General features: G+C 39.7%; 2 protein-coding genes and 1 long non-coding RNA gene across 10 annotated transcripts in view; 2 read left to right on the top strand and 1 right to left on the bottom strand.

Annotated features, from left to right (window-relative positions):
- The window catches only part of CCDC25 (coiled-coil domain containing 25), a 39,027-nt gene extending 25,310 nt beyond the window's left edge, over positions 1 to 13,717 (bottom strand). For 3 of the 7 annotated variants that reach the window (XM_049100799.1, XM_025463008.3, XM_049100797.1), the window contains exons 1-3: positions 13,559 to 13,717; positions 8,711 to 8,758; positions 3,114 to 3,153 (exon numbers count right to left, since the gene is read on the bottom strand). In XM_049100799.1, coding sequence (XP_048956756.1) covers positions 3,114 to 3,153; positions 8,711 to 8,758; positions 13,559 to 13,586 — 116 coding nt within the window. In that variant the 5' untranslated portion in view covers positions 13,587 to 13,717. Of the gene's footprint in view, positions 1 to 2,991; positions 3,065 to 3,113; positions 3,154 to 8,710; positions 8,759 to 13,558 lie in introns of all 7 variants that reach the window. The other 4 variants (XM_049100798.1, XM_025463007.3, XM_049100796.1 and 1 more) reach the window with 2 other exon arrangements.
- Positions 1,673 to 11,983, top strand: LOC125753587 (uncharacterized). Its single transcript, XR_007405717.1, has 2 exons — positions 1,673 to 1,968; positions 11,830 to 11,983. It is a non-coding gene; the product is annotated as an uncharacterized LOC125753587 (long non-coding RNA).
- An 835-nt stretch (positions 13,718 to 14,552) lies between the features above and the next one.
- ESCO2 (establishment of sister chromatid cohesion N-acetyltransferase 2) overlaps positions 14,553 to 27,874 on the top strand; it is a 28,035-nt gene continuing 14,713 nt past the window's right edge. Inside the window, exons 1-5 of one of the 2 annotated variants that reach the window (XM_025463005.3) lie at positions 14,553 to 15,955; positions 17,234 to 17,299; positions 18,088 to 18,883; positions 21,222 to 21,315; positions 25,936 to 25,993. In XM_025463005.3, the coding sequence (XP_025318790.1) occupies positions 17,250 to 17,299; positions 18,088 to 18,883; positions 21,222 to 21,315; positions 25,936 to 25,993 (998 nt within the window). In that variant the 5' untranslated portion in view covers positions 14,553 to 15,955; positions 17,234 to 17,249. Of the gene's footprint in view, positions 15,956 to 15,976; positions 16,126 to 17,233; positions 17,300 to 18,087; positions 18,884 to 21,221; positions 21,316 to 25,935; positions 25,994 to 27,874 lie in introns of those variants that run through there. The other variant, XM_025463006.3, reaches the window with a different exon arrangement.

Genomic DNA, 27,874 nt, shown 5'->3' with positions numbered 1-27,874 from the left:
AGGTCTCTGACACACAATTTTGTCAAAAGAAATATACAAATAATTCAATGTATATCTAATGAAGTGATACATAAGTCATCAAAATCCCAAAACACACATGGGAATATCATTGCTGATACAGAGACCAACTCCAGGTTGGTAGGTACTTCAACAGGACACAGGGAATTTGGGGGAGGTATGGGGCTTTGGCTGAGCTGTAGAAACACACAAAAAAGCAAGCTCTGTAAATAAACTATCATGAGCAAGTTTCCTTAAGAAACCTTTACAAACCTTCCTAAATGTTTACTACAAAAAGTTCAAATTATGGCCAGTAGTTCCCTAGTTCCTTCTTGACCTTATTATCTTCCTCACTCTTCCTCACTACTTTATCACTGTTTTCTTTACTGAATGCAGAGACTAGAAAGCTCAATCAATGAGCATCAATGACCAGGGGATGCAGAGATATGGGCCCTCGGAAGCAGAGTCATTTAACTCCAGAAAGTGGGGTCCCTGGAAATACTGTTCATTAGGGAGTTTGGAGGCAGTAAACAGATACTATTTCTGTTTTCTTTTGATTAAAGATAAATTCAGTTCTATTCTCATTTTGTCCTGGGAAAATCCTTTGCTTACAGGTGCCTCAGAAAGTTTTCTGGTATAAACTGAGATGCTGATATTCACACACATAAAGTTCCAAAGTTTACCTCAGAGAGAAGCAGGATGAAAAATTGCTCTGGAATGTCAATCAACCAAATCATTCCTAGCATGCCCATGAACGTTTCCAGGATTGACAGAATGGTTTTGAAATTTAGGGCTGGCTACTCAACATCACATTAGGACTCGAATAGCTTCTGAAAATAAAAGTCAATCACTTCCAACAACAGTCATTAATCTCAAGAGTGTCAAGATGGGTATCAAAGTATCTGTAGACACTGACTTGGTTTAATAGCATTCCAGAAGACAGCCAACAATAATGAAATTAAAAAAAAAAAAACCAACTCAGAACATATAGGGTATAGATTAGAAATTTCTCTTCCACTTATTTATTTAAAAAAAAAAGTCAGGTAAAAGGCTGTGGTAAATTGACTTTCATGGTGCATCTGAATATGTAACATTTACTATGCAAGTATTTATGCCTCAAATCTGACATGTAAAAAATTCATAGCAGATAACTACATAACATATGCAGTCATCTGAATCTCCCTTGACAGGATCTGGAGACCTTTGGGTTTTAAGGACAACTGAAATAATCCAGTTCGGTGACAGGTGCTCCAAATGGAGATACCAGAATACAGTTGCTGTGAAGAAATGTCCAGTAGAGATCATTGCCAGTGAGGCAGAGAGTTAATTAGGAAGTCAACAAATATTTATTGAATGTATACCAGGTGCCAGATCCTATGGTAGGTAACGGGATGTGGTAGTTAACAAAGTGATCTGAGATGAGAGGGTACCAAGTAGCATCTACTTTGATGACACTTGATATTTGGGTTGAGAAGACAGATAGGCCACTTTACTGGAAAAGGGGGCTGATTAAAAAAAAAAAAAAAAAAAAAAACTTTAAAATTCCACAGGTTGATAGTGTCTCTTGGTTCCTGGAGTGTGGACTTTGGAGAGGGCAGACAGGAAAGCACTTCCTCTGCGTCATGAATTAGCCCTGCCACAATGGGGGCAGGCTGGAGCAAGAGAGGAGGCGCCCTTTAGTGGGTACCTGTGGCCAGGCTCGGGGGTTCTGAGGATGGCCACGTCTGGGGGGAAGCTTCAGTTAGTCTCTGTGCGATAGTCTTCCTATTAAATGCCTGATGCTGTCCACTTTACTGAAAATCAAGCAGCTCTTCTAAAAAGTGCCTCACCTCTGTCTCTGTAGGGAAATAGGTGAAGGATCCAGGCCCACCCTTGGAGAACAGAGGTCCAGAGAGAGCTGTGGCAAAGGCTGGAAAGGGAAGGAAGTCACCCTCAGCCAAGAGCAGCAGCCCAAGGGAAGAAAAACAACCGGTAAGTCAGAACTGGAGTTGACTGGGGGGCCAGCAACAATCAGAGCACATCTGTTCAGTTTCTTTTAGCTTCAGTTTCTCCATCTGAGAATGGGCACACCACCAGTAACTCTTTTACAGGACTACTGTTGAAATTAAATGTATCAATAAAGTGAACACCTACCAGTATTTGACATATAGTTATTCAGTAAGTGTTCACTGTTACTATTGTAAAAGCAAACAGGATCTGTGCACTTATCTTCAGGGATAACATGTGTAGGGGGGAACCGAGGGTAGAGGGGGAGGCAGTCTGGAGTTCTGGAGACCACACCCCGCTCTATATGTGGGATTCAGCTCCAGGAAAGACACATTACAAGAGCAGAAGCTGGAGACAGAACAAGAGGAAACTGAGCCCAAGAGTGTTACATCAAAGACATAGGAGTCTGGGTCCCCTAAAAGGTTTGAGGTCTGAGTGGTAGCAACACCCATATGGCATTCTAAGGCAGTTAGAAAAAGAAAAGAATTCAACTAAAATGAAGGGCTTCTTTGTCATTGTTTTTTTGGGGCTGGGTTTTGTGAGCAGCAAAAATTATCTTGGAAATAAGTGAAGAAAGTATAATTGTTATTTTTTAAGTTTCCAGAAAATAGTTTAGAAAGAGGGAGAAGAGGATGGATCACAACAGGGCTAACCTCACGAGGCAGCTGAGACGACAAAGGGAACCTAACTCATGTTTTCTTTCAAGCTGGACCTGGTCAGATGCTCTGGCTATTCCACGTACATGGAAGCTTCTATTTTCCTCACTGCTCCCTGTGAAGCCCTCATCCATTCTTTCTTTTTTTTTTTTCATCCATTCTTTCAAGAAGAGTGGTCTGTGTGTGTGAGTGTGGTGGTCTCACCAGCCCACTATAAGAAGACACACACAAGGTTAAAGAAAGCCTCTGGTTCCAGAGGCCTCTGTGGTCAGGCCTGAGATCCAGCTCTAAGACATCATCCCTAGTTTACATGGTGATTACAAATGAAGGGCACCGGCAGTCAGTTACTTACCACTGAATATTCATAAACAAAATGTAAAGCATGATCCCAGGTTTCATCACAAAAGTCAGGTGGTTGGCCAAATCTGAGAAGATAAATAATGCACAGAAAACAGAAGCAAAATTGTTACTCACCAAATATCTTCAGGCCAGCCATGCTTTATTAGATCTTCATCTACAGTGAGATACAAGGAAACAAAGAAAAGATTAAGAAAAAAAAAAAAAAAACCCATCAGGTGAAGATATATATGCCAGAGTTATAATAAGCTGGGGAGTGGAGAAAAGGTCATTCAGAGAAGCTTTGATGCTGAAAATAGGGAAAAGTTTTGTGTTTTTTTTTTTTTTTGTAAAAATGGTTTTTATATTTGGGCCATCATAATTGTTATTATTTTTACAATAATACTTACAGGAAACTTCAAAGATATTTCTATTAAAAAGTAGTAAAACTTCAAATTAGGGCAGCTGAGAAGTTGGATGAGGTCTTAGAAGACTGATATACTGTAAGAAACTTATTTGTTAAAATGGTTTTGCTAATCAGTGGACTGCATTTTACTTTTTTTTAAAACACCATTGCTCAATTATAAAATTGTAGAACCTTAGAAAATAAAACCACCAGAACTATAAAAAAGGAAATAAATATCATCTAAAATTCTGTCACATGTAAAAAGAAAAAGAAATGGCTAGAAGTTAAAAGAAACTATCTCTGTGGGATGGAACATTGGTGTTGGAAAGGATAGGGTGAAAAACTGATGTTTACACATTCTATAACTATTTCAATCTTTAAGCTATGTGTGTTAGTGTAAGATCAAAGTAAAATAAAAAATGAAAAAGGTCTTTGGAAACAATGACTACTTAATTCTATCATGTGAATAAACTTTTCTACTGTCTACATTTGGGTTGTTTTTACTTATAAATGCTTTGGTAAATATTTTTAAAGTAAATATATCCATTTTGCCTGATTATTTCTTTCAAGCATATTGATGAAAGGTGAATTATTAGATCAAAATGTATACTTTTACATTTTTAAGGCTAATAATATATATCACTACAGAAACTTAATATCAATATATACATCTAATAGTGACATTAATAATTAGAAAGTAATTATGTTTAATACAAAAGCATTATTTAAAGTATCAGATACAAAATTAAAAACTGTAAGGTAAAAAAAAAAAAACTGTAAGGTAAACAAAATGACTAATATGATGATTTAAAACATACCCAAGAAAGTATAATCTTTTTTTTTTAGAGAGATTTTATTTATTTATTCATGAGAGACACAGAGAGAGAGGCAAAGACATAGGTAGAGAGAGAAGCAGGCTCCCCATGGGAAGCCTGATGTGGGACTTGATCCCTAACTCGGGATCACACCTTGAGCTGAAGGCAGATGCTCAATCGCTAAGCTACCCAGGCATCCCCAAGAAAGTATAATCTATCTAACTTGAAAGGGGTATTCATTTTCCAGAAAAACAAAAGGATAATATACCTTGGATAAAGATACTCTCAGAAACTGCAGACACTATTAATTTTCTGAAGGGCTTTCTATTAGCTTAAACAGAAAGCTGAGCCAATAGCTAACAAGTAATCAAAAAAAAGTAAAGAGAACTATAAAAAAACCTATTTTCCTCAGTCAGACAATGCTTGGCTCTCCAGTGACACCTGCTGGCTAATAAAAAGAAAACATCTGAAAACTTTTTTGAAAGTAAATTGCTCATTAAAAAATCATTTATGTTCCACCCAGTCATTTGTCTGAAATCATCAAAGTTATTAGAAATAAGTATGAAGTGCTGGGAGCACTAGAGAACAGGGTGGTTTAAATGTGTAATACCTTTCTTACAAAGCAAACTAGGAAAGCTGACCTCTTCAAATGATTCCAAGAGGTCCTGGGGAAAAATGTTCTACACATAGATCTTTTTCCTACATACATTAAAAAAAATTTTTTTTATTTAAATTCAATTTGCCAACATATAGTATAACATCTAGGGCTCATCCAATCAAGTGCCCTCCTTAGTGCCCATCACCCAGTCACCCTACCCCCCCCCACCTTCCTCCCTTTCCTCCATACATTTTTTATTTATTTATTTTTAAAATATTTTCTTTACTTATTCATGAGAGACACAGGGAGAGAGGCAGAGACATAGGCAGAGGAAGAAGCAGAGTCCTCGCAGGGAGTCCGATGTGGGACTCGATCCCAGACCTCAGGATCACGCCTTGAGCTGAAGGCAGGTGCTAAACTGCTGAGCCACCCAGCTGTCCCACCTACATATATTTTAATGGCAGCAAAACACCACCCTAGTATTTCCAGTGGGCTCTGGAAAGAATCTAAATTTATACCTGTGGGAGGTAGCCCGGGTGGCTCAGTGGTTTAGCGCCAGCCTTCAGCCCAGAGCCTGATCCTGGAGACCCGGGATCGAGTCCCGCATCAGGCTCCCTGCATGGAGCCTGCTTCTCCCTCCCTCTGCCTATGTCTCTCTCTCTCTCTCTCTGTCTCTCATGAATAAACAACTAAAATCTTAAAAAAAAATAAATTTATACCATATAGACTGTATATCTAGATTTGTATCTTTAGACACAAATTTCTACAATGGACATTCAAAGGATTCTACAATCAAGCCCATCCTAACCCACTCCTCCATGAGGCCTTCTTGGTTCTCTTCAAATCACACTTACTCTCTGCCCCCTCTGTTTCTCCAGCGCTTATTAACATGGCTTCATTTCACCCATACATTTTTATTTTTATTTTTTGTTAAAGATTTTACTTATTTACTCATGAGAGACAAAGAGAGAGAGAGACAGGTAGAGGGAGAAGCAGGCTCCATGCAGGGAGCCCGATGTAGGACTCAATCCCGGGACTCCAGGATCATGACCTGAGCCAAAGGCAGATAGATGCTTTAACCGCTGAGCCACCCAGGCATCCCTCACCCATACTTTTTAAAATAGACATTATTTTTTGGAGTTTTTAGGTTCACAGCAAAATGACCCACTATTTGTTTTTGTGTACGCCTCTCTATCTTACATGCTGTGAAAGCACAGACTGCATCTTCCCCTTTGGATATTCAGAGTGGCTGGCATACGGCCCCACGCAGCAAAGTCCCAGCAGACGGTAAACTAGAATGGAAGGGAAAAAGAGACACGGTGGCCCTGGCACAGTTGCCTTAAGTCAGTACCACTGGGAGCCCATCAGTGTGAACCAGTATCAATGCAGTCCTTCACTGTGAGAAAGTTCCCTGCCCAGAGTCACACAGTGCAAAACCCACACAAGTGTATGTAGCAGCTCTCCTCTAGGTGCTTCTCAGTTACCTAAGTCTTGGGTTTGTATCCTTGATGTGGTAGAAAGTAAAGTAGGTTTGATCAGGTGTAGCTCTACATCTACTATACGTAACCATGACTGGTTATAACCGTGCCTCCTTGCTCAATGTAATACAAGGAGATAGCATCCCCTTCTCGGCCACATTCATCAAGAGAATGATATGAAAAATATACAAATCATCCGTGATGATGTAAGAGTTACTAGGAAAAATAGAAAACTCAAGTATTAATATATCGCAGACTGCTCCTCCTATTAAGTCACACCAGAGACAATGTCATAAATTCATTTTAAGGGAAAACTTTTAAAATTAGTTATTTTATTCTGCTGTGTTTTTCTCTCAGCTAGGATGTAATAGTTGTGCTTATTCTGATTCTGCTTTATGGCAACCAGTATTATTGCAAAATTTGAAACCATTTATATAGATCTGATTAATAACTATATATATTTACACAGCTATTACATATAGCACATTACATATTTTATATGTGTTACACTATGTTATATTAGATATGTGAATGTATTAACTAGAGTTATATATACCTATATATATGTACCTATACAGTTACATGTAACATTACTGTTCTTTGACATCTTTTCATTTTTTGGCTTAATTTTTCTGTTGGTGTCAAATGTTTCATACTGGAGACTATTATACTTGCCTCTTTTAAAATAATCAAGTTTAAAATGTTGTCAGTTTCAACCTGCACCTAAAACAAACACTGATGGTTTTGGGTGGGGGTGGGGGGAAAGCAATATCTGAAGGCTAAAGATAAATAACTACAGGGAATTAGCCAGCTCTCGGACTACTGAGGTGGTCATCCAGCCCTGGAGTTTTCCCAGGAGAGGGAGGAGCCAGCTCTGAGGAGCTAAATAAGCTCCAGCAGTGACCGCTACCATTGCTTAGAGCTCACCCTGAGCCAGGCACTCTAGTCAGGCTCTTTTATTTAACCTTCACACCCCTGCAAGGCAGATACTATCCTATGGTCCTCTTTTCACATCTCAGCAATATGAGGGTTGGAGAGGTGAAGTGACTAGAGCTATTCTGTTAAGAGCTGGGATTTTTTTTTTTAATACATATATATTTTTAAAGATTCATTCATTCATCATTCATTCATTCATTCATGAGAGACACAGAGAGAGAGAGAGAGGCAGAGACACAGGCAGAGGGAGAAGTAGGCTCCCTGTGGGGAGCCTGATGCAGGACTCGATCCCAGGACCCTGGGATCATGACCTGAGCCAAAGGCAGATGCTCAACCACTGAGCCACCGAGGTGTCCCAAAAGCTGAGATTTTAACCCAGATGGGCCTGACTTGAGAGCAGCCCTTTTCAAAACATTACACTACCCCTGTGAGAAGAGCCACTGTTTTCTCCAAGCTTGAGAAAGAGTGGTCCTGTGAGGTCTCCAAGCTCCCCTGTTGCAGATCTTTTCTCCTTCAGCTCAGTGTTCCACACCCCAAGGGCCAGTGCTGTCAATTCACTGCTCCAGAGCAAGAAAGCTCAACTTTGTCACCCTCCTCGCTCCTGTAGTCAGAGGCCATCCCCTAAAGCAGTTTTTCCTTTTAAACTTTAGTTCACACTCATTAGTGGGTCCAAAAATCAATTTAGCAGGTTGAGACTGGCTTTTTAAAAATAAAACAAACAGGGCAGCCCCAGTGGCTCAGCGGTTTAGTGCCGCCTTCGACCCGGGGTATGATCCTGGAGATCCAAGGATCGAGTCCACGTCGGGCTCCCTCCATGGAGCCTGCTTCTCCCTCTGCCTCTGCCTCTGCCTCTGTCTCTCTCTCTCTCTCTGTGTGCCTCTCATGAATAAATAAATAAAATCTTTAAAAAAATTTTAAAAAAAAAATAAAACAAACAAATGAGGGTATAGCAGAGTATGAGTATTTTTTTGGTAAATTTTTGTTATAGGTTGCATAAATGTGTACAGTATGGAATACTGTATTTCATTCTGTGGGGAGCTTATCTCCTTCAGATATGTCCTTTCAGACATTTTCAAAGTCTGAAAAAATTGTTAAAATTTCATGACTCAAAAGGAGCCTTCTCCAGCCTGAAAAACCCTAAAAATATGTTTCCTTTATTCATAAATGTGGTAAAATGTACAGAAAATTATCTTTTCAACCAAGTCACAGATTTCTACTTGACATAAATTAGTACAGGTTAACCTCTGACTGACATCGCCCTAAATCAAATGATTATGACAAAACTCTTAAAGTTTCTAAGTAGCAAAAAGTGGTCTAATAGGCCCCAATATTACTTAATATAACTAAATTCAAGGAAAGTTACTCACTGAAGTTTTGTATAATGGGCTTAAGTACTAGTAGTTAGTTAAAAACTCATAACCAACCAACCATGGGGGCTGGGGGAGGAGGCAATTAACACTTACCTGCTGGAAATTTCAAAATCAATGCTTTTGAAAACTTACTTTCATATTTATCTTTTCCCATGTAAATAGTGTAAGCTGATGAGTTAACTAAGACAAAAACAAAAATATAAAAAACAGTTAGATAACTTCACTCCCAACAAAACTGCTTCACAGGAAAAGCAAGTAACAAATGCTTAGATTAGGGGTAGGCAAGACATGGCTTGTAGGCCAGACCCAGTCAGCCTCCATGCTAAGAAATTACTTCTATATTTTTTTTAAGAGTTGAAAACACAAAATGAGGAAGAATAAAGCTACAGAGACTGGATGTGGCTCACAAAGTCTAAAATATTTACCACCTGGCCCAAAGAGGAAAAGTTTATTGACCCTTATTACAGAATAGCTACTTCTCTACTTTCATTAGGGATATAGTTCAATACAATTCCAGTCCTATACTTCTGCCTTCTTCAAAAGAGTTAAAAAAAAAAAAACAATCTTCACTTCCACCACTTAAAAATAGGTTCTTATACTTAGCTGAGTTTTTTCATAATTTTATTTAGCAAATATTAGTTATCGTCCAGTGTGCTGCATATTATAATGGACTCTCTATCCCATTCTGGGGAAACATGATTTTCAAACATCTTCTAAATCAGACTCTAAACCCTAATTATACATTAGAATCACCTAATTATGTCCCAGCTCCATTAAGACTAACCAGATCCAAATCTCTGGTGGGTAAGCAATGGTGTTTGTTTGTTTTAAGGATCTTCAACTATTTCCAATGTAAGGTAGAATGTTAGGAACCACAACTGAATATTCTAGGTATGGCTTACATTAGAAACGACATATGCTTTACTGAGCTAGTGTCTTTTAACATAGGCATCCTCCATCTAGGGTCAAACAAAAAGTTAAGTTTCCTAACTGAAATTCTTTCTGGGTACTGGGTTTCCAAGCTAGTCTACCAAAACTTGTTTGGCTCCATCTGCATCTAAACTCCTGAATTAATAGTCACCAGGCCCTCAGTCTGGACAGCTTATTGGCTATTGCTCCAGAGGACTAAATTAATACGTGTGAGTGAAGCTCTAAAGGCCAGGGAGCAGCACTTGTTCGTTCATAAATTCTTAAATTCTTCAATAAATTGCCTTGCACTTTCAGTACTGAGGAGCTCCTTAAATTATCAATTATAGTTGCCTCTCTTGGGAAGGGAAAAATCTCATTTCCTTCAGTCAACACTTATAATGACTACAACCCAAAATCACTTGGAAGTAGTTGAGGGAACTGGGAAGGAAAGAGTATTTGCATGGACTTGTTGAGAGAAATACTTGTCTATAATTGAGCATTACATTAGCTTGCTAAGCCTCAGCATAGCCAGAACAGCCATTATAATAAATGCCAGAAGTGCAGGAATAAAACCATTTCAGGTTCTCTCTGTACAACCTAGCATTCTATGTGTACGCTCTTTGATCCTGTAATACTATATTTTTACTATAAGTACATACTATAATTACTCAATCAAGCAGTAATGTTCTTTTTACAACTCAAGCACTCATTAATTAAGACTGGTTAAACACACTGTAGAACATCCGTAAACAAAATACCATGTACCCACTGAAAAGGCAGAAATTAAATAGCAGTATTACATACAGCAAGATTCAATGTGTAAAAAGTGAATATATAGTTGTACACACATTTACAACTATATGCTTAATATACGCACCTATTTTCTTTTTATGTTTGGGGAGCTAGACATATAACTGTTAACAATACTTACCTTGGCTAGCTTGCTTACCAGACATATAGATGGCTTTTGTAATCAGAATGAAAGTAATTTTTCAAATGATTAAAATAAAAGTGTCTGTGCAGGCTAAGCTGTCTAAATTACAGTCAAGAGAGTGACAGACAATTGTTTGGATAGGTGACCTATAAAATGAGGTGATTAAGCAAGCACATAACTCCAATGCAAACCGAGGGGCACTTTACAAAAAAATTCTTCAACAACAGTGTCATGAAAGACAAAGACTGAGCAACTGCTCCAGATTAGAATAAAGAGTAATGAGTGCCAATTGAACACAACAATGATTTGTAATGTTCCTTTGTTATAAATGTATTATTAGGACACTAATGAAACCTGAATATAAAGGCTGATTAGATAATGGTATTGCTGCGATGTTAATTTCCTAATTTTCATAATGAGGAATGCTTTTTGATAACAGAACATCTTTGATTTTAGGGGGGAAAAACCCTGAAGTATTTAGGGGTAAATTGTGACCTACCAACAAATGGTTCAAGAAAAAGATCTGGGGTTGGGGGAGAAGAGAGAGATGAAAAGAGGAAAAGAAATAAGTGAAAATGTTAGAATTTGGGGGATCTGAAAGATTACAGAGGAAATCTTTTATTCTTGTTGTAACTTTTCTGAAAGTTGAAATTAGTCAAAATAGAAAATTCAAAATAAAAAGGAGCATGACCGTGGAGCAAGAAGTCAGAATGAAGTTCCTGTCTATGTTAATAGGGATAAAGGAAACATAAATTATTCTAGTACTTTTGTTAGTTGTGCCCAAAAAATAGGGTTGATTAGTATGGGAACTAGTTATCTCGAAGGTACTGGATTCAGGTGTAGTGACCAATCCAACTTTAGTTGCTCTGTGATTAGTTCTTAATTTACATAACAAGCTATCCTGAGGTAGATGCAATTAAAAGGTACTAAAAGCACAGACGGACTTGATGGGCCAAGTGCAGATACTCTGTGGGTCCATAAACCAAAGGGTCTTGAATTTGACAGCAGCAATAGTTAAGGCTAATGTTTCATCATTCCATTAGGACAGAGCATGAAAGAGGTATAAAGCTGAAGAGATTTAGTCAGATACTAACTTTAAAAGGAAAGGCAAAAACTTTCTATTGAGATGTTCTCTCCATTTTAAAAATGTTTTCATACTGTTAAACCCTAAGTTGGTTGAAAAGCTTGGCTAGCTATATGAAGTCATTTCCTGAAAATTCTGCTTGTTCAAGTTGTTTTCTCTATAGGAATATGTAAAGTTTTACTACTATTTTACTGACAAAGTTATGATTTTTTCCATTAACTTTGCAATTTTATTTATTTATTTATTTTTAACTTTGCAATTTTAAAAGATTTGCCGCACAAGTGTGTTTCTGTTAGACTTAAAGGCCAAATATTTTTCCAACAGGAAGCAGTTCTGACCTTATAATGGAAGCCAATGAGAAAAATATGACCCATAATCTGCTGAACGACTGTTCAATTACAGGCATCTGTCTGTATGAAGAGTGCTCAAAGAATTCAGAATGGCTTCAAGAAGAATAAAGCAGCTAACATAAACTACATCTAGTACCATACATCCTGCCTGTATTTTTTATTCCATTGTTGGGTTTGTATGGGTATCTCTGTCGTTGGGAACTCTCAAGAGTGGAGAAGCTAAAAAGAGATGTTAGAGTTATGACAAAGTGAGCAAACAGAAAAGAGGGAGGATGAAAAGGCCTATTACGACTTTTCAGGCAAGTGTGTATATTGTTTCTGCTAATTTTAATAATACGAGTTAAGACAAACCAAACCTATAAAGGCAGAGAAATGGCTATGGCACACGGTGGAAATCTAGACTACTGATAAAAATAATGAGATGTGGGGATCCCTGGGTGGCTCAGCAGTTTAGCCTGCCTTTGGCCCAGGGGGCGATCCTGGAGTCCTGGGACTGAGTCCCGGGTCGGGCTCCTTGCATGGAGCCTGCTTCTCCCTCTGCCTGTGTCTCTGCCTCTCTCTCTATGTGTATCATGAATAAATAAATAAAATCTTAAAAAAAAAAGAGAGAGAGACAGGAAGGGTCGGGTGTGTGTGTGTGGTGGGGGGGGTGGTCTCTGGCTTACAAATTCCCTGGGCCTTATTGTTCTCATCTCTCAAGAGAAAGTATCACCCTACTCAAACCCACGCAAACAACAAAAGGGCTAACTTGGCATAAAATCTCACGTTTAAGGTGCAAGCAGAGAGAGCGGCAATGGAATAGTACCTGCTAAGACAAAGTCAAAAAAATACCATTAGTTTGTTCAACAAGCATTTATTAACTACTGTGGGCCAGGCACTGGTCTAAGGAAACAAGGAGATCCTGCCCCTGTCCTCAAGGAGCTTAGACCCCAGGTCAAGCAGGCAGCATTTAATATCCTATGATAAATGCAATACCAAAGATACACACGGGGCGTCAAGGGGGGGGTCCCCCAAAGAGGCCCAGCTAAGCAATCTCTGGGTGGGAGTTAATGGGACTGATCAGGCAAAGGGAACACATAGGCAGAAAAAACAGGGTCAAGACGTAGCACTTCCTGGGAACTAAATGCACCCCTTCCTTGGCTGCCAAAGACCAATCAGGAACACTATCATACGCCAATATTTGAGATATGGGACAACTCTGCCCAGCGAGGGGCTGCACCGCCACTCCAGGGTCCATACTGTTTTCTGTTGCATTCCGGGCCCTACGAGGCTATCCTAGCAGGGAAGGGCGCGCTTCCTGTAAGGCAGTGTGGTTGGCAGGTATCTCCTTTCTCCCTCAAAGTGGATCATTACCAGGACGCAGCCAGAATAAAGGCGAAGGGGATGAGGAGGAGTCTCGAGATGGGGATGTGAAGAAGCCCACGAACTCTGCCCACTTCCAGGGAGCAAAGGGACGTCTTTTGCCGAGGGAAAGGAACTCCCGGGTGCAAAGACGGCAGGGGTGATAGACGATCCACACGACCCCCAGGCCCTGGCACGAGCCAGACGGGGGCGACAGGGGCGGACAGAGGCTGGGGACCGAAAGGGCGCAGGAAAGAAGCGCCCACTGCCGAGGAGGCGCTTCAGGATCAAGTCCAGGCTGAACAGCAGCTTGGGAGCCCCGCCGTCGAGCAGGGACCGAGGAGGTCACGGCGCCCACTCACCGCTGCTGCTGGTGAAGTAGAACACCATGATCCCGGCGGCGGCGGCGCAGCGGCTCCAGGGCGGAACAGCAGCACTCAATTCGCCAGCTCTGGAGACCACCGCGCGGAGGCCTCCCGGTCCCCGGAACTCCTCGCGCACTTCCGGCGGAAGTCGGAAGTCGGGGCGCGTCATAACGCCGGCCCGTCGGCGCCATTTTTAATTCTGGCGAGGAGGAGTGTGTAGCCGGGCTCGGGGGCTTGGTTGGTTTGGGGGTTGGAGAAAGAAAGAAGATGGAGGTAGGACAATTCATGGTCGGGAAACGAAGCGGGGAAATTGTATCTTCCTAAAAGAAAAATGCCTTCGGCTGACCATTTTGAGACTCTCCACCGAGTGGGCGGTCTTATCTTGAAGTTTACCTGTTGGTTGTGTCTCCTACCCATCACACCCTGGTGGCGCCCCTCCCCCCCTCCCCGGACTGCAGGAACCCTTGGCCTTGTTCACAGATGGGCGTTCCCTGCGCCAATCACAGCGCTTCTTGGCACGTAGTAGGTGCTCATTTTATTTTAAAATGAACCCGAATTCTTCCACTCTGCACATCCTTACCTGGCTCCGCCACTTGTAAGGTACTTGTGGGGCACATTCTGTGCGTCCCTTCCATCATCAAAGTGGAAGATGAACAGAGCAGCTAACTCATAGGTTGTATTGTGAAGGTTAAATAGGTCAACAAACGGAAAGGGTTTAGAACCTACTGAGCGCTCAACTAAAGTGATTTGTTAACGACATTCCCCAGAGGCATATGCGTCTTGGGGTTTGGACTCTACATTGTCCTGCCTTTAAATCTAAGATCTGCCATCTATTATTATCTGTGTGATAGGGCACTTCCAAACCAATGGACCTCCGAAGTCTGCTTTTGTCAAGTGGGCATAATCTTACTCCTATAAAGCTCCCCAGCCGTTAATTTTGGCCTGATTGTTTCTCTTCACTCCGACAGACTAAGTTCTTTTTATTCTTTTTTAGGATTTATTTATTCGTGAGAGACAGAGACAGAGACACACACAGAGAGAGAGAAGCAGGCTCTTCACGGGGACCCTGATGTTGGACTCCATCCCTGCACCTCCGGATCACGCCCTTGTGCCCAAGATCGCGAATCCGAGAAACCGCCAATGCAATGCAAGCCGACACCGATGCAATCACACGAGGGTTTATTACAAGCCCGAACCTGGGTCCAAGTATACCCCACGCAGCGGAGCAGGGACTTGAACCCCGAGACGAAGAGGCTTAGCAACTTTATAGGGGCCAGTGGCCAATGGGATACGCAGAAAGTTGCACAGTCATGCTGGTCCGCTGAGCAGGATTTCCGATTAGGGTGTGCCCTGGTCTTTGATTAAGGCGGGGCAGTGCCCTAAGTAATAAGCAGGTCAGCACAAGGCAGGTGCAGCCCAAAATAGAGTCAGTCCTGCTCTGCTTGTCCAGGGGTAGGGGATTCTGTTAAATTTCCTGGGTCCCACACCCTGAGCAGAAGGTAGCCGCTCAATCATTGAGCCACCCAGATTTCCCTCGAGAGACTAGTTCTATGACGTAAAGTGAGTGCATCCCTTAACTAAATTTATTTAGAACTAGAAATGAACAAAGACTGTAGCAGGATCTGGTGACACAGAGAATAAACAGTAGCTGACAACCCGTGAGTACTTTAAGAACACTACGGCTTCCCAGAGCAAGAACTCAGCTATCTCCTATAAATACTAATTGTTTGCAGGCCCCCAGTTTTCATTTCAGTGAAATGAGAACGATAATCCATATCTCAGAAGTAAATGGAATAAACCTAGTAAAGCGCGTGAGACTGCCTGGCTGGCACATTACAGATGTTTAGTGCCATGATTTAATTTTTAAATTTAAGTTGGAAAATTAAAAAAAAAAAAAAAAAAGAACTAGGAATCTAATGAATAATTAATAAAAATGTTAAGCTGATGAACAAAGTTTCAAATGTGAAAGATAGCCGCCTGGAGAATCTTGCGGAGGCTACTTTACAAAAACATGCTAAGCCACGTGACCCCAGAATCCACCTCGACCTCAAGCGAGTACCTTTATTCTGCCGAAAACTACAATTCCCAGAATGCATCTAAACCAGACCTCGGGAATGGAGCCCGGCGCTGCCGCAAGGGATTATGGAAGGCGTGGATCCCTAGGCCAGGAGAGACCGTTTCTCCTGCCCAGGGCGGGAGAATTCTGGAGACCGCCTCCTGGGTAGGCGGGGCAAGTGCTAGTGAGCGACCAATCAGCGAGCCAGCCCTTGGAAGGTCCGAAAAGCGGCGAATCAGAACGCAAGCGGCTTCAACCTTCACGGGCGCGCGGTAATTTGAATACAGCGGAGGAGAAACTGGCTCCGCCGAAGAGAGGTTGCGGGCTTGGAGACTCAGGTAAGTGCTGCGCGGGGCTGCGGGGTGGAGGCGTGGGGCGGAAGGCGGAGGAGCACGGGGGATTCTGTGGAACGTGGGGGTGAACGTCAAGGAAAACGAGCTCTAGCTCAGGGCTTGGCGCCTCAGCAGCTCGAGACCGAAGCCACGCAAGGGATTCTCCGCACTCTGAGGTCAGCGGGTTTCCATCTTTATGATTTAGGATTGCCTTGTCTCTTTCTGCCATGACTGGGTTCGGGGACAGGCGCGCTTTTCTGCCACACATTTCTTCACTCAGCCTCACAAGAACCTTCTCTTCAGCCGCGGTTCGACCTTGAGTTCCAGAGACCCTGGTTTCCTGTTTAACCTTGAAATCATGCTCGTGAATAATAATAATAATAATAATAATAATAATAATAATAATTACTATTATTATACCTGCTCCGAAAGAAGGGGAAAGGAACGTACCAGGCTCTCTGGTGCTCGAGAATTAACGTGCAGGGTTGTGTTTATTTTCAGCAGCCGAAGGAGGTCCTCGTATCTCAGGAACTAGGAAACCTGCGGCTTGCTCTAGGCTCCTCAGGAGTAAGCTGGGAGGCGCTTATGCCAAACCCGTTTCCTTGCTGAACTCTGAAGAAAAAGCTAGAAACAGCCTCTGTCCTCATGGAGCATTCAGGCTGTTGAGGAAGACAGTTAAACCAACAAGAAAATGTGTCAAATGGAGCGTGAAGGAAGTGTAGGGTCTGCCGAGGGAAATCACAGAAAGATATCCCCGCAGAGTATTTGAACTTGGTATAAGTTAATCAAAGGGGGAAAATGTGCCCTAAAATCGAGTTTTTAAAAAAAATGCTTCCTCCTTGGTAAGATCATTTACCAGCTTGAAACAGATGTGCTAATTCTACTTTTATTTCTTGTTCTTCATTGCCATGGTAAAGTGTTTTTCCCTTTTTTTTTTTTTTTTTTTTTTTTTTACCTTCGTGGTTTAAATGTTTATTAAAGTGATTTGCTTTTTAAAAACCCTTCACTCGGGCAGCCCGGGTGGCTCAGCGCCTTTAGCCCAGGGCCTGATCCTGGAGACCCGGGATCAAGTCCCATGTCAGGCTCCCTGCATGGAGCCTGCTTCTCCCTCTGCCTGTGTCTCTCTTTCTCTCCCCCCCCTCCCATGAATAAATAAAAATCTTTTTTAAAAATTGCCTTCACCCATCTAAAAGCTTTTTCAGACTCTGCAAGTATAATTTGATATAGTGATTTTTATATGTTATTGGATAAATTTGGTTATTATAATTTTCCTATTGCTTTTAGGAGTTCAGTTAAGAAGATGTCAGCTTTTACTCTGAGAAAAAGGAAACAGCCTTTGAACTGTGACAAGTGAGTCTCATCCTGTGTGTAAAAACTCTTAAAAAAGAAAAATCCATCTCCTTGTGTTTCTTATATTCTCTTTTCTGTTTCTTAAAATTTCTGTTATTCCACTTGTCCTTTCTTGTGGTTATAGGAACATTTTATATTCTAATTCTAATCTGGAAATACTGTAAGCTTTCAACCTTAGTTATTTAGTGTCTTTGGAGAGAATCAGAAAGAGCTGTTTTCTATGACTTGGAAATGTATGTCAAATCTTTTATTACCTTGCTCCTTTTTCTTATATAATAATTTACAAAGTGTTTTTCATACAGTACTCCTCCTCTGTGAGCCATCCTAGATAGTGTGTTTACTCAGTGCTTAGTACATGTCCTAACAGGGTATAAATTATTCCCCACAGAACAAGCTTGAGGGAGTCAGTTTATTACTTAGAATTAATACTTTTAGGGGACTCACAGTAGCCAGTAAAGCCAGATGAGCTATAAGTATATGGCCAAAACTTAGAAATAGGTCTTAAAGCATATACACAGGCACATGCGCACATGATGTCAAAGGTTCTTTCTTAACAGTGTTTGTTTTGGCAAGCGTTGTTGGGACTTACTTCTGAAAAATATTTCATTGCTTCGGTATGGACACATTTTGAGAATCCTGGTAAACTAATAGAGAATGTGTATGGATGGATGTTTGGTAGAGAGAATGTATTGTTTTTAGTATGATCGACAAGTATGGTTGTTTATTAGTTGTAGATTGGCATAAAATTGAAGCAAAATGATACTAATGTACTTCATTTCTTTTCATAGCTTATTATCAGACATTCCATCGAAGAAATTAATTTTGGACTCTGCTGAAAATACATTTCCATCACCTGATGAAAATTACAGTGATAGCAATGAAAAGAAGGTTCATTGCTCTCAGCAAAGTCATTTCCTTTCAAATCCATCCGAAACAACTAAAACCAGATTGCCATCTGCAAGTCAAGGTTCACCACTTAAATCTACTATGTCTACTGTATCCTTTTATAAGAAAGATAAGTGGTACCTCAACCCATTAGAGAGAAAGCTGATAAAAGAAAGTCGACCCACTTGTCTAAAAAGTAATAATGAAGACCAATCTTTTCCTGTTGTGACAGAAAAAATTCAGGGAAAACCAGTCTGCTCCAAGAGGATGATTAAAAGGCCACAAAAGAGTTTAATTTCTAAATGTCAACCAAAATACAAATGCATCAAGCCTCAATCAAAAAATTCTAAAAGTTCCAAGCAAAATCGAGTGGCCTATAAGCCAATTGTAGAGAAAGAGAATAATTACTATTCAGCTCAAGATAATCTGAATGCTCCTCGGGTTCTAAGCCAAAAAGTCAAACCACAAGTTACACTCCAGGGTGGAGCAGCATTTTTTGTTAGAAAAAAGCCCTGTCTTAGAAAATTGTCTCTGGAAAACAAGCCATTACTGGAACTCACAGAAAAGAATATATCAAAAGTGATCAAAGATTCTTATGCAGAGACTGCAAGGCAAGTGCCAAAGAGCTTGTTACTAGAAAAAGAACCAAACATTGAGTTGCTTCATACAAGAAGTAAAAATGAAGAGAAATTAACAAAGGTAAAGAAAACCAAATATGTCACTTTAAAAACTAAGTTGACTATATGAATAACTTCAGTATACATAATACATATAACATGGTTAAAAACTTTTTATTTTCTTTACAGTCCAACGGACTGCTTTTATGAAGCCAAATACTATATTTTAATCACTATAAAGAATTTAGGGGCAGAGTGGGATAATGGGACTTTTCTCTTTTGGCTTAAGGAAGCCTACATTTTCTTGCATTAAGGTATGCATTTCATTAAAAATTACTAAAATCCGGGGAGGCTTAGTAATTTTTATTTGGTAGTATTTTAGAAAGTAGAAATAACAACACAAGTAGTAGTTTTTCAGTATATGAGCATTTTTTTTTGTTTGTTTCAGGTCATTATTTAAAGTACTAGATTATTTTGGAAATTTTAGAAAAATTTTAGAGAAGAATTTTTTTTTTTATATCTTGTTATTGCTGGCTAAGCCATGACATTCTGATTTTACTAATTCTCTTATTTTTTTCTGCCGAAAAACACCCCCATATCTTGACTGGATTTATTGGTATGAGTGTATAATTTTATCAAAACTAATCATTGTATATTTTACATCTGTGGATTTTGCATAAATGTACCTCAATTTTAAAAAATGCACAATTCATGCTAGAATTCTCAAATTAGTAAAAATGGCAGGGGGAGAAGGGTGTCCACATTTCTACTCATCCATCTCCTGGTTAGTATTCTCCCTATCTGGTAATAAAGATACAGCCTTTATACAGTGACATGATGAATTCTCCACTACACTCTCCCTCTGCCTTGTTTTCTTCTCTGAACTTCATTATAAGGGGCATGATACTGAGTTCTGTCTAGTTTTCAGTAATCTTTGAGAAGCTGGGCTTTTGTGCACCTTACGTTTGTGAAACTGAGCTCTCTGCTCAAGTTAAATATCACTACTAGGAGTCCTCTCTCCTAGCCAAGATGAATCCTGTCTTCTTTAGAGAGTACATCATCTTTCCTCAAATCCCTGTGGAGCCCTGAGAAATAATAGTAAACTGATGCATTGTCCCATCTCTACTGAGATATAATGGTCTTGAATAGGAGTTCTACTTTAGTTGAAAGGGGTTTTTGGGGATCCCTGGGTGGCTCAGTGGTTTAGCGCCTGCCTTTGGCCCAGGGCCCGATCCTGGAGTCCCGGGATCGAGTCCCATGTCGGCCTCCCCACATGGAGCCTGCTTCTCCCTCCTCCTGTTCTCTGCCTCTCTCTCTCTATGTCTATCATAAATAAATTAAATTAATTAATTTTAAAAAACTTTTTTAAAAAAAGAAAGAAAAGGGTTTTTTTCCTTTCCTCCCAAGCTATATGTATTTTCTGAGTCTTACCAAATTAGTAGTGTTAGTGAAATACTTCAAAATGTTTTCTACTTTTTCCCCCTTCCCTGCTGCTGCCCAACAAGTGGGATGTAGAAGCCTCTCAGCTACTCCAGAGAGTTCTTTTTCTTTCTTTGGCTGCCTGTTTTTGTTGTTGTTTTTTAAGATTTTATTCATTTATTCATGAGAGACACAGGCAGAGGGAGAAGCAGGGTCCTCATGGGGAACTGTTGTGGGACTCCATCCCAGAACTCCAGGATCACGTGCTGAGCCATCCAGGTGTCCCTGGCTGTCTTTTTTTTTTTTTTTTTAATTTTTATTTATTTATGATAGTCACAGAGAGAGAGAGAGAGAGAGGCAGAGACACAGGCAGAGGGAGAAGCAGGCTCCATGCACCAGGAGCCTGATGTGGGATTCGATCCCGGGTCTCCAGGATCGCGCCCTGGGCCAAAGGCAGGTGCCAAACCGCTGCGCCACCCAGGGATCCCCCTGGCTGTCTTTTTAAGGCTTATGACAGGCTGTCCCTTCCAGTTTGGTGGCTGCTCGGGAAATTTTTTTTGCCATTTTTACTTTTTTTTTTTTAATTTCATGATCATAGAAAGGATGCTTTATAATCGTCATTCTACCATCTTTATCAGGAAGTATATCTTATACTTCCTGATAAAATATAAGTATATAATATACTTCCTGATATTATATATTATATTTCAAACGTGTAATATGTTTTTGACAGGATGACAAATTACAGTATTTTTTTTTTTTTTTTTTTTTACAAATTACAGTATTAAATATGCCCACTCTCTTTTGAAAGGTTATGTACATTTAGGGGAAATTATCCTTAAAGTAGTTTGAAAATTGAGGATTTAAAATCAGTTTAGAAGTGTAATTTATGATAAACTAGATATTTTGTTTTAGAAATAGATCTATTGGGATTCATTCATGAGATAGAAAATAATTAAGAATTATAGGTTTCCTTTAATTTTCTCTATTCATTATTTCAGGACTCATTTGGTGGAGTAGTTTCTTTAAGAGAATGTAAACCTAATGAAAATGCGTGTTTTCCTTCAGAGGATTCTCTCAGTAAAAACAAGGCGGGTAAGTAAGAGAAAACTTCTCAAAATGAGTTTATTTATTTAGAGTGATAATTCATTACATGAGTCAATATGCAGTTATATACAATACTGTGTTGGTTTTTTTTTTTTATTCAAGTATGTGGTGTGCTTGTGTTTGTGTCTTTGTGTTTATCTCAGTGACACCTTTTTCTTTGATAAGCAACATGGTGCATTTTAAAAACAAGGGAGACAGAGGAGAGCCGGAGATGTTAGGCAGGAATTTTAAATACGGATGTATGATTGGTTCATGAGATGTGGTCAAGTTACTTAAGCTCCCTAAAACGCAGTCTTCTCATCACACCTAACCTACTTATCTTACCCAAAATTATAGGAAGGAGTAAAAACAATTTGTGTTACATATTTGTGATCAAAGCCTTATTGTAAGATAATTTACAAAGCCATAGAAAGGACACTGAATTGGGCATCAGGAACCTTGGGATTTTGTTTAGGTCTACCACTAATTAGTTATGTGATCTAGGGAGGAGAGCTCTAAAGTAAGAGGTTAGTCTTCATTTTTATATTTCTCTTCCGAAATCCCATTACTAACTTGTGGTATCATTGTTCGATTAAACAGTATTTACTAAACTATGAATATATAAAGAGGTTAATTAACATTTTGTTTTACCAACCAGATTCTTGGTCACTTTACTTTGTTGGTTATATCTGTAAGTTTGGAAATAAATGAAAATCCTAGGAGTATATATGTTGATTGAAGTGAGAAAACTGCAGTTCGTAGGAAGAAAACAAAGATAAAACTAAAAGCATAATCTGGAACAATAGTCCTTAAGAGGATCTAATGATATATATAGAAGAATTGTCAATAATGATAATTCTGAGATACACTGCTAATAACTAATATTTACTAGGTGCTGAATAGGTACCAGGCAGTGCTAAGTTTTAGTATGTGTCAGGCTTCACATGGGTTGTGCTATTACTGATATAATAGAACATGTAACAGAACAATAATGGCTTTCTCTTTACAGTATTTATAAAGTTTTTTTTTAATAAATTTATTTCACTACACTAAGTTCATTTAAAGAAAACTAATGAATAAAAAATAATACAGATGGTATAAGGATATGGCAAAATTGATAAAGGTAGTATACAAATGGCAAAAGTTTATTACTTAATTACAATTTATCTTTTCTCACAACAACCCTTGGAAATGGATTTGTATACGCATTTTATAGTAGAGGAAACAAACTTACGTTAAGTAACTTACCTACAGCAGATCAGACCTGTCTTGTCTTTATCTAGAGAACGGGCTCTTTTTCTTTTTCTTTTTTAAACGGGCTCTTATTTTTCAATGGAAAGTTAAAAGTTTGCTTTTTACCACATAACCCACTTGCAATATATTTTTCTCTAGTCAACTGCTATTTTAACTTTGGTCCTTTTTTAAATTTAAAAATTTTTTTATTTTCTTTTTAAAGATGATTTATTTATTTATTCATGAGAGGCAGAGACATAGGCAGAAGAAGAAGCAGATTCCTGCAGGGAGCCCAATGTGGACTGGGTCCTGGAACTCTGGGATCATGCCCTGAGCTGAAGGCAGACATTTAATGACTGAGCCACTGGTCAGGCATGCCTGGTCCTTTTTTTAAAATAGGCTTTTTATTGTGCAGTAATTTTAGATTTATAGAAGAGTTAAAAAGACAGTGCAGAGGGACGCCTGGGTGACTCAGCGGTTGGGTGTCTGCCTTTGGCTCAGGGCATGATCTTGGAGTCCTGGGATTGAGTCGCATATCAGGCTTCCTGCATAGAGCCTGCTTCTCCCTCTGCCTGTGTCTCTGCCTCTCTCTCTCTCTGTGTCTCTCATGAATAAATAAATAAAATCTTTAAAAAAAAATGCAGAGAGCTCCTGGATCTCTCTCACCCTATTTCCCCCCATTTTTTTTTTTTTTAATTTCCCCCCATTATACCATTTTCTATCTCCATGGCACGTATGTTAAAACTAAGAGACTGATGTTATTAGTACATTACTATTAACTAAATGCTAGCCTTTATTTGGAGCTCACCAGTTTTTCCATTAATGGCATTTTTCTGTTCTAGGATCCAGTCCAGGGTACCACATTGCATTTAGTTATGTCTCGTTTATCTCCTCTGCTCTGACATTTACTCAGTCTTTTGCTTGTTCCATGTTTTTCATGATTTGACCTTCTTGAGTACTAATTGGCCAGTTATCCTATACAGTGGCCCAAAGTTTGGTTTGTCTGATCCTTGTCTCATCAATCGACTGGACCTTCCGGTTTTGGGGAAGAATGCAACTAAGGGGAAGTACCCTTCTCACCACACTTAGTTGGGAGGGAGTACTGATATCCAAATGACATTACAGATGATGTTAACCTGTCATTTGATTAAGATCAGGTTTGCAGTTTTTTCCTATTCCTTTTCTTTCTTTCTTTCTTTCTTTCTTTCTTTCTTTCTTTCTTTCTTTCTTTCTTTCTGTCCTCCCTCCCTCCCTCCCTCCCTCCCTCCCTCCCTCCTTTCCTTTCCTTTCCTTTCCTTTCCTTTCCTTTCCTTTCCTTTCCTTTCCTTTCCTTTCCTTTCTTTTCTTTCTTTCTATTTTATTTATTCATGAGAGACACAGAGAGAGAGAGGCAGAGACACAGGCAGAGGGAGAAGCAGGCTCCATGTAGGGAGCCTGATGTGGGACTTGATCCCGGGACTCCAGGACCACACCACTGCTGAGCCACCTGGGCTGCCCTCATATTCCTTTTCCATACTCTATTCTTTGGAAGTAAATCACTAAGTCTAGCCCATCCTTTCAGGGAGGGGATTTCAAGCTCCATCATCTGGAGGGAGAATTACTTGCATATTTTATTTGGCATTCTTCTATAAAGAAATGTTTTCTCTTCTCATTATTTATTCGATCTTTAAATAAATGGACTCATGGATACTTACTAGTAGGGACACATTAATATTTTCTATTTTGGGTGATAATGGCATACTACATTATTCTACTGTTCAGATTGTTCTAGCTTTGACCATGAGAAGGTCTTTTCAGGTCCTTCTCTTTGGCATGTCCCATCCTTTTGTTTTTTTGAACGCTTCTTTACTTTCCGGCACTTCAGGGTGCTCCGGGCTCATCTTGTATTTCCCCTGCCCCAGTCCTAGAATCAGCCATTTCTCCAAGGAAACTAATTCCGTTGGGTTTCTATTTAGAAACCAAGATCTGAACTTGTGCTCACTGTTCCCGGTGTGTCATTGCTTCTATGCCCTGTCAGCAGACGAAACTAGGAACTAGATGTATATATACTAACCCATATAAACCCACGTAAACACACATGTCTGTAGCTGTTCTTATGTCTCTCCATCTGTACAGATACTAAATACAAGTTCAAACCTAATGTCTCTGACTCTAATCCAGTACCATAACGTGTATCCCTTCCTTGCTTATTTATCCATAGCTTCCCACAGACGGTGGAAAACCTGGTTCCTACTGTTCACCATCCACCCATTTAATTGTTCAGTCCCACTACACCTGCACAATAATTTCAGAATTGTTAATTTACACTCCTGTAAGAAATATATACCAGTTAAGAGTATATTTTCAGTCCTTTTGTCTTTAGCCTCCTAACTTCTAGTTAAAACACAGTTTTGTCAAGTCAGCTGCCCATTCTTCCCATACTTCTTTCATTGCAGTTATCCCATACAGTTCTGATACAGTTAGATTCACTTGTCACAGTCTGCATTTCATCTTGGGATCCCTTACCATCACGGCTAATGTTTAAATTTGATAAAGTTCAGCTTAATATTTTCTTTCATGTATTGTGTTTTTGATGTTATATGTAAAAACATACCCATAACATAAAAAAATCTTTGTTCATCTGGATTTTTCTCTTATTTATTTATTCTTTTATTATTTTATTTATTTATTCATGAGAGACACAGAGTGAGAGGCAGAGACAGGCAGAGGGAGAAGCAGGTTCCATGCAGGGAGCCTGATGTGGGACTCGATCCCAGGACCCCAGGATCACACCCTGGGCAAAGACAGACGCTCAACCGCTGAGCCACCCAGGCGTCCCTCTCTTATGTTTTCTTCTAAAAGTTATATAGTTTTACATTTTGCATATAGATCTGTGATCCATTTTGAGTTAATTTTTTTTTTTTTTAAGATTTTATTTGAGAGGGAGAGAGAGACGGGCAGAGGGAGAGGGACAAGCTGAGCATGGAGCCCAAAGCAGGGCTTGATGTTACAACTCTGAGATTATGACCTGGGCCCAAACCAAGAGCCAGATGCTTTAACCCACTGAGCCATCCAGGAACCCCCCATTTTGAGTTAATTTTTATGGAAAAGTGTTCCCAGGATTTTTTGCATATGACTGTCCAATTGTTCCAGCACCATTTGTTGCCCATCCTTTCTCTGTTTAATTACTTTTGTCTCTTTGTCAAAAATCAGTTGGCTGTATTTGCGGGGGTCTGTTTGGGGCTATTTTGTTCTGTTGATCTAGTCCTTTTGACAATACCATACAGCCTTGATTACTTGTTAAGTCTTGAAATGAAGTGATTGGGATATTTTTATCATATTAACCTTTAAAATTTTATGATTTAAAGTTTTGAGTTTATTTTCTAATATAATTATTGTCATTTTCCCCCTGACCAGTTTCTCCTGAGTCCATTGTCTATCCTATCTTCAGTGTGTCTTCAGTCAATACAAAAAGGTAAGGATGGCTCTTGTTTCAGTGTTTAAAGTTTACTTAATTTTGAGTTCTCAGGGATCCCTGGGTGGCTCAGCGGTTTAGCACCTGCCTTTGGTCCAGGGCGTGGTCCTGGAGTCCCGGGATCGAGTCCTGCATTGGGCTCCTGGCATGGAGCCCCGCTGCCTGTGTCTCTGCCTTTCTCTCTCTCTCTCTCTCTCTCTCTCTCTCTCTCTCTGTGTCTGTCTATCATGAATAAATAAATAAAATCTTTAAAAAAATTTTTTTGAGTTCTCTGGGTATCTTTCTTTCTTGCACTATTTAATTGGGAGAGTATTTTTAGACCTCCCCACCAAGGGGATATTGAAAATAAGATGAAATCAGGCCCTCTCATAGAAACTTTGTAAGAACCTAAGGGTTGAGAGAAGGGAAAAATCTTCATGGGTTTGAGCAATAATAATTGCTAAATTATTTTTTTTTTAAGATTTTATTTATTTGAGAGAGTAAGAGAGGATGAGCAAGGGGGAGGAGGAGAGGGAGAAGCAGACTCCTTGCTGAGCAGAGACCCTGATGCGGGGCTCATTCCCAGGACTCTGAGATCATGGCCTGAGCCAAAGGCGGAAGCTTAACCAACTGAACCACCCAGGTGCCCCATATTGCTAGCATTTTTATACAGTACCTAGCCCATAAGAAATAGTTTATATCGTTTATCTCATTTGATTCTTAAAACAACCTAGAAGGTAGATCCTATTAATGATTCCATTTTCAGTTAAGGAAACTGATAGTAATCCAGTTAAAATTGCACAGCTTTGAGGTGCAACAGCTCTTAGCAGCCATGACTAGAATCTGTATCTGGATTAAAGCCCATTCAGCTATATTGCCTTTACCGGGTGACTACATATTAATAATAGTTAATGTTTGACGAGCATTTACAACCTCCTGATGTAGGTACCATTATTATTGCCCCCATTTTATAGACTAGGAAACTGGTGAGAGGAGTAACTTATAGCAGCTCAGTGCTGTTATAAATCCCAGCTGAAGCTGCTGCTATCTTAGGAATGGGTGGGTATGAACAGAATAGATGGGAAAGCTCTGGAAAAGATGTTTCTTATAGCCTTAACATCTTCCTGAGTGGCTTTGGTCCTTCTCTCTCCACTTGATGATAAATAACTAGAGGTATTGAGCAAGGAGCTTGTAGCTAAGTTCTACTTTTCAGAGCACCTCACCATAAATTAACTGAGATTGGGTTGGGTGGGCAACTTTCCCTCTTTAAAGGCCATATTTCTAGGTTTTTGCACCTTTCCATTTTTTTCCAATTTCTGTCTTTCATAACTATTCATTGAGGATTGAAACCTACCACAATTACCTGATAACAGTGTATAAACTAATTTAATCTAGCCTAAGGAGATATTAGGATATGGTTGGTTAAATTATTTGAAGTTTCTCTTTATGCAGGACCCAAAGGTCAGATCTCCTCATTCTCTTGTGGATTAACCTATGACTTTTACTTTAGATAGGTTACAGATTCTCCAGGCTCTTTGTTTACTCTTTTGGCAGACATTTATAGAGAACTACACGGTATTGAACTATTACTGAGTTTTGGAGCTGTGAAGATAAAATATTGTCCTATCATGGAAGTTATTATGGTTGGAAGAAGACAGGCATTTAAATGAATGCATGTAATGAAGTATTAAAATTACTAAGATAGAAATAAAGAGATTGTGGTCATATGTGCAGGGATGGGAAGAGCGGAGTTCCTTAGTAAAGGAACAGGAGAGGGCCAAGCAACTAGAGAATGTGTTTTATATTATGGGCATGTACCATAGGTGGTTTGTCCAAGCAGTTTTAAACCATCATATCCAGAATCTTTAAAGTGGAATAATGCATCTCTCACAGTAATTTATT

Source organism: Canis lupus, chromosome 25 (assembly GCF_003254725.2).
Source record: "Canis lupus dingo isolate Sandy chromosome 25, ASM325472v2, whole genome shotgun sequence".
NCBI lineage: Eukaryota > Metazoa > Chordata > Mammalia > Carnivora > Canidae > Canis > Canis lupus.
The sequence above is the reverse complement of the archived record's forward strand: the minus strand, read 5'-3'. Positions and strand labels throughout refer to the sequence as shown.